The 16,331-nt window shown below is 37.1% G+C and overlaps 1 protein-coding gene across 11 annotated transcripts in view; it reads left to right on the top strand.

Annotated features, from left to right (window-relative positions):
- The window catches only part of Opa1 (Opa1 mitochondrial dynamin like GTPase), an 87,381-nt gene that overhangs the window by 47,693 nt on the left and 23,357 nt on the right, over nt 1-16,331 (top strand). For 7 of the 11 annotated variants that reach the window (XM_076192301.1, XM_076192305.1, XM_076192300.1 and 4 more), the window contains 4 exons: nt 2,710-2,814; nt 12,108-12,412; nt 13,610-13,765; nt 13,933-14,058. In XM_076192301.1, coding sequence (XP_076048416.1) covers nt 2,710-2,814; nt 12,108-12,412; nt 13,610-13,765; nt 13,933-14,058 — 692 coding nt within the window. The remainder of the gene's footprint in view (nt 1-2,709; nt 2,815-12,107; nt 12,413-13,609; nt 13,766-13,932; nt 14,059-16,331) is intronic. The other 4 variants (XM_076192303.1, XM_076192311.1, XM_076192309.1 and 1 more) reach the window with 1 other exon arrangement.

Raw genomic sequence — 16,331 nt, 5'->3', positions numbered from 1 at the left:
CTCTCGTATAAGAGGGAAGAGGCCTTTGGGAATATGTATACCTTTATCAGCTATCTAGTCTTTAGGAAGTATTACTAAATTTGCTAACTCTGTAGCCAAACACACCTCACATGAGAAGAAAAGCAGGAGGCTTCATTTATTTTATTTTATTTTTCTCCAGTTTACCTCAAATCACATGGGACACCATGTCTTCATAGTTCCCAAATCTTTCATGAAAAGTAGCTTTATAGATCTGTAAGACTGGATCTGTCATTAAGGGCTCAAACATTTTTTCATCATTGATGTTAATCTGTTTTGCAGCTAAAGTAGGGTTAAGATCCAATTGTCTCTTAATATTTTTATTATTTTTTTGAGGTGCACCCTTGTGTTTGTGGGAGGGAACACTGGCTGCCTCCTGTTCTGCACTGGGCAAAAAGACAGCCCACAGTATTCACATGCATTCTAGTGTCTGCTAATTTTATAGTTGCTCAACCCAAGTATATGACACTTAGTCACTTATAGTGTTGTCATGGATTGTATGTTTGCTATACATTATTGATGAATATATGTGATATCAACTATAACACAGAAGTGTGCACAATGCAAAAATAAACACTCACAGTCTATTAGCACAATATTGTAAGCATGTCATAATATGAGCTGTAAGCATGGATGGCAGAGTTGTCAAGCTGTCATTTTCTTCAAGACAGGTTTTGAGCTTGATTTAAGTACATGGAAAAAAATGCAGATTTAAATGGTGATATAACCAGGTCATTGTTGCCATGTGCCAGATTATATATACATATATATATGACACACACACATTCATTTCATGTGTATGTGTACATGTTGATAACACTCTCTGGCTTAGTCAACCCCTCAGGGCCATACCTCCTTTAGGTGGTGGAGAGTGTTATGGCTATTTAGTATTGGTAATAGATCTTGGATGTCTACCTTCCCTCTTCTTGGGTGGTGCCATCCTTTCCTCACCACCTCTATACATGATACAGCTGTTAGAAAACTGGACACTGCACCAGTACAGTACCAATACATATAGGCCTAGCCACAGATTCAAACTGCCCTAGATACAGTCACAACACAGGACACAGAGTACTTTATACAACAATGCCCCACACCAACAATCCCAAAACAACACACTATATCTTCCCTGAGTGACTTGTGGACCTGCCTGGAGGCTGTTGTCAGTCACCTGAAGGCTGCAGGTCATCTGTGAGAGAGACCAGAAGTAACACATTGATTGAATTTCACTGACTGGAAACCTGTAATTCCACAGCAGTTGGTAAGGGCTCTTGGAGCCTTCCATAGCTATCTCTTGGGAGAAACCCTAGACCAGTGGTTCTTAAAAAATTTCAGCCCTGATACCCCAAAGTTCAACTCAAAGTCAATCCGATACCCCCTTCCCATTATCAGCTTGCTACCCCCAACTTTTAGCTTTTAATTTTCAGTAGAAAAGAACAAATCGGATGGCTATAAACAAACAGTTGAATTGTATGGACTCTTTTTATTTTGTATTGTATAGATGAATGAAGTACAACTCATAAGAAAAAAAAAAAATCAGGATGCCTTTTTCAATACGCCCAAGAACCAGTTTTGATACCCCCCTAGGGGTTTTGAGGCACTGCTTTAGAAACACCTTCCCTAGACTATTTTCTCTGTTGTATTAATAGGGTACTTTTTTGTGTCAGTCAATCAGAATTTTGTCCCCCTGGTCACTTGTTTAGGAGAGCCATAGCCCCCCAGGTAAATGTCCATCTTGCAGGTACCTATTATTGATCCCTGGATGCTGAAAGATACAAAAGCGGGGTCACTGCAAGCATAGTTCTCTTCCCATAAAATATAACTAGGTAAATACACACACACACACACATTTGATTGATTAATTTTTTATTCTTTATTTTCTGCAACATATGAATATTAACCCAGGTTTATTAATTGTATTGCTAAAATTTTATTAACTTCATATTCACATCAGATAATATTTACTGGAGAAGGTAAGTGAAAATTATATACTTGATGTACAAGTATTTCAAAGTGTTGAAATTAAAAATGGCAATGCAAGAGTGTCAGAAAATACCATATGAGGACAGAGCCTTTATTTCTGGTACAACTCTTCATTCATTAGAGCTTTATAATCCCTTCCATATGATGACGCCTATGTAGGCATCATGAGGCACGACTGGGTACATGAAGATGCCAATGTTGGTGTCTTGATTATATTTATTTTGTAATTATAGTTAGGTGACCCCCATATCCTGTGAACTGACCTGATCATATTTTCTGTGGTTATTAATATTCAAAGAGAATGAGTAATACAGCGGTAACTTTATATTTTATAATGCGAGTATTGTGATGCATCATCGAATCATCATGTATATAATCAAACTTATAATTATTGTAAACCTTTGTATGTAATTGATAGAGCTCAAACAAAGTGTTGTAACAGGAATAAAGGCTTCATCCTCTCATAGTATTTCCTGTGACACTTGTTGGCATTTGCCATTTTTATACAAGTGTAAGAGAGGTTATTTGTCAATAATACTTCATTGGTGGCACATTGTCATCTGTGTAGATTGTAATTTTTTTCTGCTTTTAGCTTTTTCATGTTTCAAGAGTTTGTGCTAACTTTCCTAACAATCAGAAAAAAATATTAAATAATTGGTATGTATAGCTAATTTTGCAAATGAACTGATTATTCTTTTAATCCTGAAGCTGAGGCTGAAAGCAAATTAGAAAAAACTACAGAAGTTCTTGAGAAAGATCTGGAAAATGCTCAGCGGGAAAATAGCGCTCTAAGAGCATCGAAATCTCAACAGGGTTAGTAATATTTACATTGGGATACAGCTTTTCTTTGTGTGAGGGTACTTAATAACAAAGATAATATGCATGTAGTTTTTGTGCATAAGTGTATTCTTATACAGATAACCTGCGTTGTGTGTGACGTTGCATTGCGTGAACTTGAAACAATGAAAAGTACTTCTTTCTTTCTTTACATGTAAATTTTAAACCACTTGATGCATGCCAAATAGAATCTCGTGGTTGGCTCAATTTCACGGAGTGATTATCAAATGTCATTCCCTGATCTACCTGAGGGAGTCTGCCTTCCTTAGAGAGATAACATCTCTGCTTTGTACTCTCCCAGTACACTGCTAAGCTACATGACCTTATCTCAGTTTCTGTGGTATAAAAAGCAATTTTTGCGACTCAAAATCTCAATATCCCAAACGTATAAAACCTCAGGAATACAATCCCCCTGTCTTACATATATTATTATGGGAAAATTAACCTCTCATTATTTGAAAATTGCATTACATGTCATGTATAAATATGAGTCATATAAATTGAGTTTGTACAGATCACTCACCCAGAACACTTTTTGCTGATCATGGTATATTAGACATGAAAATCACATTGTTTGTACTGCCCACATATTTTGCCCCTTAGGCCCCCAAAGTGCCTCAAGAGTTTTTTGTCATTACATTATGTTGGTAATCACTCTATAGCAGCTTAAGTAGCTACAAGGTTTTATTTAGAATTCTAACTTGCAAATAGTCAGTATTCTGAAGCCAGAAGTGGATGGCTAAGATTCTGAAGACTGCTGTGGCACTGACATAATTCCTAATGCTGTTAAGACTAAGTTTGGGAGCTCACCAGAGGAGAGAGATGTTGTGTAATAAATATAAAGGGGAACTACTCCGATTGCCACTTCATGTATTTGTACAGCTCCTTGTAGGCCTGAATTTCAAATTATGGTCTTGTTCAGTGGCAGTATCATGGAAATTAGTGGCTTGCCTGAAGAAGTGATTAAAGGGATCCAGGGTCTATCCACAGTACTTTTTCCTTCCTCATTGGCATCATTGTGTTCCTCACCCTTCTCCTCAGAAGACTTGACAGGCACTTGAAAATTTATTGTTGTTGTGTTTTTCAACTTCCATCATATCAGCCCTTGTTTCCAACAGTGGTCAAAATAATGATCCTTTTGACTTTAGAACCATTCTTGGGAGAGCCCTAGATGTCATTCCATATTTCAAATCATGAAACCCTCCAGCAGGCATTCACTTTCTTGTGCTTCACAGTTTAGCTCTCTTTGTTGATGGAAATTGTGTGAAATATTGAATCATTTCAAGCAGGTGTAAGCTGTCTTGAACACAGCTATCATTGTGTGGTTGAGGGTCTGTAGTATTAGTGTTATGTTCATTGGAAGGAAGAGAACCTGAATATTTTAAATTAGGTGGATGATTGACTGTGGGGGATTTGGGGTATTATTAAAACCTTGAAGGGCAATTTATTGCTCTTGAGGTATCTCTTGACATCTGGGGCAAAATAATACTCAACCCATTCTGTACTGGTAAAGCCTGTCACACAGGCATTCTGAAGTAGTGCACATGTAGGCTTTCCAGGCTCTCTTTCAATAACTGAGGTCTGCACTATAGACATCTGTGGTCTTCAGCATATCTCCTACAGTGGTGCCACATATCATCATAGTGATTATTTTCTTCTAGGCCTGAAATCCTTGGATCTGCTTCACTGTATTCCGAGTGTATAACTTGTTGGGCATCTCTCGGAACAGGCCTGTCTCGTTCATATTGAATACGTGTTCTGAGAGGTAGCCTTTTTCCTTGGTGATCTCCTTTAGTTTTTTGGGGAATTCACAGGGGGCACTTGTATTAGAAGAGGCAGTCTCACTTATGATTTTAATTTTCTCAAGTTGGAGAACCTCTTGAAAATTGCCACCCACCTCCATAGGAAGTGCAGCCATAATAGATGCATAGAAGGACTCGGCATCTTGGCCAGCATGACACAGAATCACGTACTTCTGTCACTCAAAGCCTTTCTGGTCTTCACCAAGGCCTTGTCTAAGAGAGAAAAAAAATAAGGTCTTGTTGGGTTCAAGTCAATTTAGGCCTCACAGATTTCCTCTTTGTCTCTAATTCTACAGATGCTGGACTTGTCTCATCCAATTTGATGTACTACACTCTTTACACACATACTTAACCTTATTTGGTCTAAAATTTAAATTTTCTCAGCAGCTGTGAGAGCACTGCGAGACATTTTAGGCTTACCAGCATCACTAGCACTAGCACTATTAGATGAATGCTTTGGCATGATAAATCATGGTAAATAAAGTACTTCAATATAGCAAACTAAAACAAAAACACAAACGAATAAAACTTGGAGTACAAGAATGTCTTATTCAGAAGCATATCACAAAGCTAATGAATGACTTCTGTGATTATCAGCCTTCCAGTTGTGCTGATCACATGACCAAGATACATATAATTACAACCATATTTGGGCAATGCATGTTCAACACGTGTTATCTTTGTATGGGGTAGTGTGAACATGCTTTTATTTTATTTGATGTTAGCATTAGCAACTGTGTAAATGTGAATTGTGTGTCCATTAACACTTGGTTTGATTTTAACCAGAAATCTTTTATTTTCATATGGTCTATGTATACTTTTATCACCAGCACCTACCTGCCTCTAAATTTCTCGCACATTCTCATGATCCTAATGTTTTGTAAACTGGTGAAATCTTGGCAGCATGATTACAATTTTTTCAACCTGCTACAACCTTTCTTATATCTAAACCTTTGTCTATGCCCTTTCTATTTTCTATATAGATTGTTTTTCTGAGCACAAATATATCTAAATTTCTTTTCAAGATGATGTCTGTAAGACTCCTTATATCCATATGCATTTCATGAATGGAATATGAAGAAAGAAAGGGAGAGGTGGAAGTAAAAGAGAATCTGTTTCAAGGAGGAGCTATTTAAGGGTGCAGAAACAGCATGTGGAATGAAGAGAATGGATGGAAACAGAAGGAAGGCTAGTAAATGGTAGTAGAGTGAAGAGGCGAATGTGGTGGTTATGGAAAAGAGGTGTTCACACCAAGAGGGATTACAACAAAAAAATGAAGCAGACATAAGGTAGGCTAAGAAAAAAGCAGATGTGAGGCTGAGTAGATGTTTTTCTGTGAATTTCAAAAATATATATACATATTTTGGAAGGAAGTGAAAAAACTGTAGAAGATTGGATTGAGAACATGAGAAAAGAGAAGACAGTTGTTACAAAGGATTACAAAGGCAGAGCATGCTGACAGGAGACCTTTTGGTCCATATCTAGGTCGGATGCAAAAAAAATCATCATAATAAAATAATAAATAAAAACTATAATAATGAAAATAACAAATAAAATACATAAATAAATGCATAGGTATAGTTAAATAATAAACAAACAAGTAAATAGTAAATAAAGATAAATTGACATATAACTAATAATAAATGAAAATCGGACAGATAAATGATAACAAAACAAAAACAAATAATATAAGATAAATTATAATCATTACAGCATCTTGCTTAGGTGTTATTTGGAGAGAGGCTGTGAGAGGAAGATTGGTGGAATATTTAAAGTTGTTGAATATAGAAGAGGACAGGAAGGATTTGCATGTGGCAGTAGATGATAGAAGAATTGTGAGAGAGGAGAATGGTGATGATATTGAAAAAAAAAAGTGGTTTAAGTAGTGTTGAAAGAAGCGAAACATAGAAAAGTGCCTGGATTTGATGGTTGATGGATGTAATGGAATGTCTGACAAAGGATGGAGTTGTGTTTGTGTATTAGGAAAGGAAGTGTTGTGGTGGATTGCAGGAATGCATGTATAGTTCAACTATGCAAGGGGAAGGGACACAAGTATTATTGTAGTAGTTTTAGTGGGATATGTGTGTTGAATGTGGTTGGTAATGTGTTGATTGTGAGGATTAGAAGAGGAACAGAGGAAAAGACCTGTGTGGGGTTTAGGAGAGGAAAAGCATCTGTAGATCAAGTGTTTGTAGCAAGACAGATATATGTGATAACTAGCAAAAGTTGATAATATTTTGGGGGGTTTTCATGAACTTGAGAAGGGATATGATAGTGTTGATAGAGAAATTTTGTGGAGTGTGTTACAAGTATATGTAATGGAAGTCTGTTGAAGGCAGGATTGGGAATGGAAAAAGAAAATGGTTTGAGGTGAATGTGGAGCTGCATCAGGGTTGTGTAATGTCACCTTGGTTGTTTGACATGTATATCGGTGGTGTGTTGTTAAGAAAGGTAAATGCAAATGTAATAGGCAAAGGTTTGGAATTTGTGGGTAAGAATGGGAGGACATAGGAAGTGAACCAGTTATTATTTGTTGAATAACAATGACCTTGGCTTATTCTTAGGAGAGATCAATTGGTGACTGAATATGGAAGGGAATGTGAGAGAAGAATGTTACAAGTAAATGTGAGCTGAAATAAGGTGATGAGATTTACATAGAATGATGACAATGGCAGGTTGAATTTGAGTGTGAAGGGTGAGAGGCTTGAAGATGTGGTAATCAGAAGTGGATGGAAAGATGGTGAGGAAGACCAAGAAGGAAGTAGATAGATGGTGTGAAGGGGGTTTTGGATGCAAGTGGAGTGTCTGTCAAAGAGGGAAGAAAGAATGCAAAAGATAGGAATGAATGGAGGAAGATTTTGAATAGAGGAAGAATAAGGGCTGAAGGGAGACATATATATATATATATATATATATTATTATTATTATTATTATTTTTTTTTTTTTTTTTTTTTTTTCTATTTTCTGAATTATTCCGAGTAGATGAAGAGAGATGGGGGATGTTTAAAAAAGCCCTGGCTGTCAAGTCATCACTTTCATCTGGGAGTGCAGTTATAGGTGACTGACATTTGATCTTGGAACTAAGCCTAAGATCTTCCTCTCAGCTTTGATTCTCCTGCATGTTTCCACATGAGGAGAGCAGACATCAGCAATGCTATACTCCTCCTCCTATTCCTCCACTTCTTTTTCCTTCTATTAGCTAGAAATGGCAGATGATGTGTATACATTATGCCAGGCTACCTAACACATGTTCAAGCTGCAATTTTGTAGCTGCTGTGCTGGGCATTAGGTGATCTCCACTTCTTTTTCCTTCTATTAGCTAGAAATGGCAGATGATGTGTATACATTCTGCCAGGCTACCTAACACATGTTCAAGCTGCAATTTTGCAGCTGCTGTGCTGGGCATTAGGTGATCTGCATAAGTGAGAACTTTGATGCTGTGCTTTGACTAAGTGTGGAAAGGTGAATAAGTTGTACAATCACTTGGTCCCCAAGAGATGGTTGTTCTGTAACATACAGATTGCTTGCCAGGATGTTTGTCAACCTTTCCTTGTCATTGTTGTGTATATGAATTTATATTATTATTATTTAATCTTATTATTTATTTATTTATTTATTGACGGGATGTTTGTGAAGACTGTGTCAAAAGCCTTATTTATTTCTATTACCACCATTACTGTTCTGTCAGGTGGCATTTGCTAAAGTGAAGAATTCCAGTATGGTAATGCAAAAAGTCGTGTGTATATTTTCATGGAGTTACAGGAAATTATCTTCTTATAAAGAAAGTCTTGTATTAAGCAAAAGTCTTGTTATGAATGATTGATCAGAAATACTCTCAATTGAAATAAAAGAAAATCTTTTATATTGAACAAAATTTATGTGTGTATATTGTGATCATAAAGGATTTACTGAAACTCCTTTGATTTTAAGGAAAATATATTTCACTGCATGAGGATCTGTAAAACAAAAGTTTGATTAAATGGAAATTTTTATATGATGGAATCATTAAGCTCGTATTATATCAAGTAGATTGTTACCTTGAGTTTCACTGACCAGAAACCTGCAGCCCCTACAGTGGCTGGCAATGGTTCTCAAGCCCTCCATGTATATCTCTGAATCAGTCAATCAATCCATTGCCTTAGGTCTCGCATTAAGAAGAACTGAAGACTGTAATTAAAGTTTCTGTTGTCTAAAGCCAGTGCTTGCAATGGATCAATCTTTTGCCCATGGATTCTCTTGCAGAAGACCTGCAGCGTCCATTGCACAGGTAGTGCAATGTAGTTCAGTTCGAAGCTTTAAAAATCATTTTTTTTTTTTTTTTTTTTTTTTTTTTTTTTTTTTTTTTTTGCATCCGAACTGGCAATAGCCTTCAGGCGGAACCATAAGTCACTTGGAAAAGAGATAATGTGTTGTTGTCCAGGGATTGTTTGAGTGAGGCATATTGGTATAAGATGTTCTGTGTCTTCTTTGTAGTGTGGTTGCATCTGGGGCAGTTTGAATCTGTGGGCAGGCCTATTTTGTGTTGGCACTGTCTCAATATTGGATAGTATCCTGTGCACAATTGTACTTATGTAGGAGGGTTTTCTCAGCGAGACATATATCTGAGGGTTGTTGGAGCAATAGAGCTTGCAAAGGATTTTAGTAGGTTTATGTTCTTGTTCCCTGTTAAACAAGGAAGGGAGAAGTCAAAAGATAGGTGTGAGTGGATAATGGTTGTGTAAAGATTATATTTTGACTCTCCACAAAGAGATTTCTCCCTGTCTTCTCTGTTTTCTACATGAGGAGGAAGGGTCACTGTGTAAATGAAGTGGCCCTGCTATGGATGTGCTTTGTTTTGCTGCATTGCTTCTGACCCAGGCAGTGGGCAAGAGATAGGGATGACCCCTCATCCATGAGGAGCTAAGATGAGAGGGAAACAATGGGTGATAGATGGGAGTGGGTGTGTGCCTTGGCTGGCTACCTCCCTTGTAAGGGGGAAGAAGCACTTGGTATACAGATAGATGTTCTTGTTGATTCTCACTGTTAGATCTTTGATGACCTTTAGTTTGTTGGTTGAAGATCATGATTATCAAAAGTGAGATAGTTGGAGTGAGCAGTGTTACTGATGATTTTTAGGGTGATGCTTCCATTATATTATCTGTGTGCAACTGTTCTTGTTTGTCTAAGTAAGCTTGGGTGTGTGCTATTTAATAGTCTTTATGCTGGGTTACAATTGTTAAGCCATCTGTATATGTGAGTGATTGGTTCTGGATCAGGGGATGGGAGGTCATTTATGAAGAGATTGAATAGGATTTTTGCACGTTTTGTTCCCGGAGACACAATTTTGTGGTCTTTTTGCCCCAGAGATTTGGTTGTTTTGAATTATTCTGCATTGCCTCCTTACTAAGAACTTAAATAGCCATTACTTATGATGCAGGCAATAAGAACATCCCTTTAGGCTGTAACAGCTTTTTATCCACTTACAATCTCCCTCTATTTTCTCCTATCTTTTGCCCTCTCACTTCCCTGCTCATTAGTCTCCCCACAGATCCAAAGCCCCCTTTACCCCCATCCATCCACCTGGTTCTTAGTCATCCCCTCAGTTCAATTTATCTGCTTCTGTTATCTCTGCTCCCCTCCACATGTCCTCCACATGCCCAACCACCCCAGCACTCCACAATCCACTCTATTTGATGCCCTCTCTCCACTCATGCTCTTTCCACTTTTTCTGTAAGCCTCATCGGACAAGGAAGATAACCCTTGCTTGTATTAAGAAGTAACTTTACAGATTGAACAGTGCGAGTGAAAGGACAGAGCCTTGTGGGACTTCATTGTGTATGTTTATGGTGTGTAAAGTATAGCTACTGCATATTCTTTGTGTGTCTGACTGTGAAGTTTGCTATTCATTTGTATTCCATGACAGAAAATAATAACCTAAAAGAATGTGGGAAGGTGTGTCACAAACCATACAGCTGTTATCACAAATAAGTGAATAGGTATTGACAGTTTGTCAATACATATATGGAAAGTTCTACTGAAAAGTTGTTAAGTTTTGAAATAATGCAAATAAAAGATTGTATGCAGACCTAGGCTCGCTCCTGTAAGATTTTAGATATGCATTGGCATCTGTTCCTCTCTGGGTGTGGTGATGCAATCTGATCTATTCAAAGTTTTGATAAAACTGCTAGTAAATTGAGTCTCATAGGCAGCACTTATGGCTCCCAGAGGAAGGATGATGTACAACCCAAATATTAGAAAATTTAGAACAAACCAATGTGTGATGTTGAACAAAAGGAACAATTGAGAATGAATGTTGAGAAAGGGAAAGAGAGAGTGAAATAATTGTTGCCCCACAATTTACTTCCTGGGAACTGACAACCCCACAACAACTAGCAATGGTTGTTAGGCTGTCCCACCAGATCTCTTTGGGAAGAAACTTTGGACTGCAGTCTGTTTTGTATTATTGTGAGGCTGATTCTGTTTTATTAGCTGAAAGTAGTAAGAGAACAATTGCAGTTCATTTTAGATTGAAAGAGGAAAATAAAAGATTGGATGTTATGAGATAACTTTGTAAAACATGTTGAACACAGTACATGAATTTAAGTATACACACACCATTTTTAGAATAATCTCTGTCTCCACTTTTCCCTATTCCTTGTTCTAATTCTATCACCTCCTTTTTTATCCAATTGCTAAGCTTCCAATTTACAGAGATTGAAAAATTGATAGATGTGTTTTTAGGAAGCTACAGCTCTAGTTATTTATAATGAATTAATTCTGTTAATTGTATATACATATTATTTATTTATTTTATCTATTTATTTATTTTTTGCACAATTAAATTTTGTAGTGGCTAGCAATAGTTCAAGGATGATTCCTAGTTTGAATAGGGCTTTAATCCATCAGGTCCCAGTTAGATTCAAAGTCCATTCCTTAGCCAAGTATGATCATTTGGCTGTTGTCATAATGAACCCTATAAAGTACACCACTGTAGTGAAGGTATTAAGTCGGTATTTTTTTTACCCGAGGTGCTGAAATAAATTTTAGGGGGTGCTGGAAAAAGTTGTTCCCTGTAATAATGTAGCAGCTGTAGTTCCTGTAACCAGATGTATAGTGGTTGCTACACTACCTAAACCTGACTAGAAGGTACTGAGGTTGGAAAAGGTTAAGAAACTCTGCATCAACTAATTATTGCAACTTAACTCATTCAATTTGTGCTTCAGTCAAGTGAATAAGTATATTATTTGCATTTGTATTTACTTTTGTTTTTCTTTTAAAGAGCTTTAGTATGCTGTGTATGTAGATTTCTTCATTGCATGTGCATGAGTAGTTTGAGATAGATGTAGTATGCAAAAAGTATCTGCATTAATTTTTCTGTGAAAATTAATGTGATTTGATGTTTCATCACTTCATGATTTAAATTGATGATAAATCAGTTTGATATATATTTTGACTTGTATTGATGGGGATAATTAATTTTACTTTTAGAGTCCATTCGAGAAAAGTATGAAAGCCTTCAAGAAGAGCTAATGCAAGTACAACTGAAATATCAGAAGGAGATAGAGAGATTAGAGAAAGAAAACAAAGAACTTCGTAAATCTCTGATGCTGAAGGCTGGGGACCACATAAACAAGAAGAAAATAAAGAAATCATTAATTGATATGTACAGTGAAGTTTTGGATGAGCTTTGTGATTATGATAGTAGCTATGATACTCATGACCACCTTCCCCGTGTTGTGGTTGTTGGAGATCAAAGTTCCGGAAAGACTTCGGTGTTGGAAATGATTGCACAGGTTAGGCATTTAATAACTTATTTCTGAGTTTTCTGTGGCAGTTACTGAATTACAGTGAGACCTCTCATTAACAAACATTAATTAGCTGTGTTTTCGGTGTTTTGGAGTGGTTTTTGGGTTGCATAGTGATTGCATGCACTAAAGAACAGCACCAAAAACACCGAAAACACAGCAAAAACACCGCAAACACAGCTAATCAACATCCGTTAATGAGATGTCTCACTGTATTTTATTCATCTGTGGGTAAAACTTCAAACTCAAAGGAGCCTCATCTGCAAACAACAACTAGCTTACCTCCCATATCCCTTTTCACTCACAAACTACAAAACCTTGCATGCTTACCTCCCACTTCCCTCCACTCTCACTTACCAATTACAAACCCCTGTGTAACCCTTGCATTTATCTCCTTCCCAGCCACATTCATATACACATTGAATAACCATGATGATGTTACAACCCTGGTACAGCTATACCATCACCTCTAACCACTAACAATCTCTATACCTGACTCACTCAAGCTCTACTACTTGTATGAAAACTTGACCACCCTCAACCTTAATCCCATACATCAACACACTCCATAACACCTCTCTGTCAACCCTGCCATATGGCCTCTCCAAATTTAGAAAAGCCCTGAGGATGTACACACCCTTTGCTAAAGACATTTTACATACGGTATCGGTCATACTGAGAAGCTCGCTGGCTGAGCGGGTTAGGGCGTCGTTACTTGTGGCGAAGGTCAAGGTGAGGGCAGTTCGAATCCTGCCACCAGCAAAGTTGAACCAAGGGCATGGTTTATTAAATTCCACACTACAAAGCCCTCTGTGAGGGGCACCATCCTAGCCTCCCGATAGGGGGGAGTGTGTGACGTTAAACCATATCATCATCGGTCATACTACAAAAAATTTATCTTTCCTAAACCCACACAGATCTTCCCTAGTTGCTCCCTCTATTCCTTTCTTATCATCTCATTTAACACCCTCTCATACATCTTATTGATTACACTTAACAAAATAATTCCTCTGAAACTATTACATTTGTATTTATCCACTGTCCTCTTTTCTTTAATTCTATCTATTCTATATACCAAGAGCTTTTTTCCCCCTTATAAGATAGGTAGCCAATATATCTTTCCTGTAATAGATAACAAATGGAATTCCATCATTTTATGACGTACATTAAAATTTCACTTTACAGGCACGCATATTTCCAAGAGGTGCAGGAGAAATGATGACACGAGCACCTGTTATGGTTACATTAAGCGAAGGTCCGTACCATATTGCCTCTTTTAAGGACTCCACTAGAGAGTTTGATCTAACCAAAGAATCAGAATTAGCAGAACTTAGAAAGGAGGTAAGTTGTATGTATGGTTTGGGGGGGGGGGGGATTTGAAATGCCTGAGACTTTAAGAAATTATCATGGAAAGAGTACCATAAATCTTAATATAAGTTTAAAACATGGCTGTTTAAATGTAAAATATGTTTATGGAATTTATTCTTTGAAACTTTGTTTATAATTAGGTGGAACTTCGAATGCGTAATAGTGTAAGATCGGGACGAACTGTCAGCACTGAAGTGATCTCCATGATGGTGAAAGGACCAGGGTTACAAAGAATGGTTCTGGTTGATCTTCCTGGCATCATAAGTGTGAGTAGTGCTTCCAAAATTCAAAGGACCCCTTCAAGTACAATTAGCTTTCAATATAGTTCAAGGTTGTGTTTCTGAACATTTTTACACAAGCAAAGTTTGCATGTATACAATACTCGTTCAAATGCACAAAGTTGAGTTAGATGTATCGTGGAAATGCATCTAGCTGCATAGAGGTGGATATTGCAGGCAAATATTTAGATAATGGTATTAAGGTATTATTGCATTTATTGCTGCATTGCTTCTGACCCAGACAGTGGGTGGGGGACTAGGATGGCCCTTCATCCACAAGGAGGAGCTAAGAGATTTGTGAAAGGGAAACAAATGAGTGTGGGATGGACATGCTTTGATTAGCTACCTCCCTCTTAACCTCTTCAATATGAGTCAAATTCTTGCACACAGCATCAGATGTCTGAGGTATGATAATTGATGCATCACAATACACACGTTATAAAATACAAAATCACTGCTTTATTACTCATTCTCTTTCGCTGAGTAATAATAAACACAGGAAATGTGATCAAGCCAGTTCATAGAATTTGGGGGTTACTCGACTACAACTACAAAATAAATATAATCAAGACGCTGACACCGGCATCCTCATATACCTACTTGTGCCTCGTGACACCTGTGTAGGTATCATTGTAAGGAAGAGGTTAAGGGTGTAGTATGCATTATAACGGGGGTGGTGAGTGAAAGCTTAAACCACACTAAAAGAGTCACAATACTTCTCCCTTCTCAGTGCCTTGAGGATAAAGAGTTGCTTGTCCCAACCCACATAGTTCTGGTAAAACATGAATAGTGTCACAGGATTTGGAAAGGATTAATGTGGTATCAATTTACAAAGATAGAAGTAAGGAGGCACAATTAAACTACAAGCCAATATTGATCAGCGCAATAGTGAAATTATGTGAAAGGATTGTGAAAGATTGATGGTTCATATACCTCGAGATGAACATTTGGATAGTCAGTTTGGCTTCAGATCTGGAGGGTCATATGTGTCAAACCTTTTGAGCTTTTACTCAAAAGTGGTTAATGTGCTACAAGAAATGGAGAGTAGGGTGGACTGTGTGTACATCTAGAGAGAGGTTTTGATAAAGTACCTCACAGTCATCTTATGTGGAGAGTGGAACGTATTAAAGGACAAGTAAAGGACTCGTATGAAAAAGATTTTTTGAAGGAAAGGTACAGGAGGACATTAGTAAAGGATAAGATGTCTGGATAGAGAGCAGTGACCAGCCGAGTTCCACAAAGTTCAGTTCTCTCTCATATAATGTTTCTTAGCTCTGTCAATGACATGATGAAAAGTACAAGCTATGCCAACATGCTTGCAGATTTATCTAGTTGTATTATACAGGAAGGGAGGTATGCAGGAATCATGAGAAGAATGAAAAAGAAGGACTGTAGGGTGTTGTCAATAGATCTTGAACTGTTTTGCCATGGAGCCAAGAAGGGAAAATTAATTTCAGTACTAAAAAATGCAAATTATTGGAAATGGGCAATAGCTTTGGAAGACCATCTTTAAACTATTTCTTTGGAAATGAATCAGTTACAAAAGATTAAAAAAAAAAAAAAAAAAAAAAAAAAAAAAAAAAAAAAAAAAAAAAAAAAAAAAAAAATGAAAAAATTCATTGAAACCCTAATCTGTCCAAGACTAGAATGTTAGTGGTATGGTCCCCACACACAATAAAGGATATAAGCAGGATCAAGAAAATGCAAAGGGCAGCAATCATGTGGAATTTCTTGATAGAGATGATCTATTAAAATGGGACCAAAGAGAAACAAGAGGACACGCAAAGAAACTAAAGAAAGACAGCTACAGAAGAGATCTGAAAAAAGAACAGTTTCCCACACAGTGATTGAAGTCTGGAACAAATTGAACAGTGAAACAGTTAATGCCAGAACTATACACCAATTCAAAAGCAAACTGGATGTGGAGAGATACAAAAACGGGTCAAAACGAGCATAGCTCTAGTCCCGTAAAATACAACTAGGTAAATACAGCCTGGCAAAGAAATCATATGATGTACTAAAAGCACCGGATCTGCTGACATTGAATGATCAAAAAGAAAGGTAATGTGAGTGCAATATTCAGATTACTAAAGGGGATAGATTACATTGACAGAAGAGATCTTTTGATTAGGGATAGAAAGGCTTTAAGAGTTTGTGAGAACAGATTGAGAAATTAAATGTCTAAAGGATGTGAAGAAATACACTTTTCCATATAGACTTATGGATACATGGAATGATTTAAAAGGTAATATAGCTCAAGC

The sequence above is a fragment of the Oratosquilla oratoria genome, chromosome 11, assembly GCF_046742065.1.
Source record: "Oratosquilla oratoria isolate Oo_2021 chromosome 11, ASM4674206v1, whole genome shotgun sequence".
Classification (NCBI taxonomy): Eukaryota; Metazoa; Arthropoda; class Malacostraca; order Stomatopoda; family Squillidae; genus Oratosquilla; species Oratosquilla oratoria.
The sequence above is the reverse complement of the archived record's forward strand: the minus strand, read 5'-3'. Positions and strand labels throughout refer to the sequence as shown.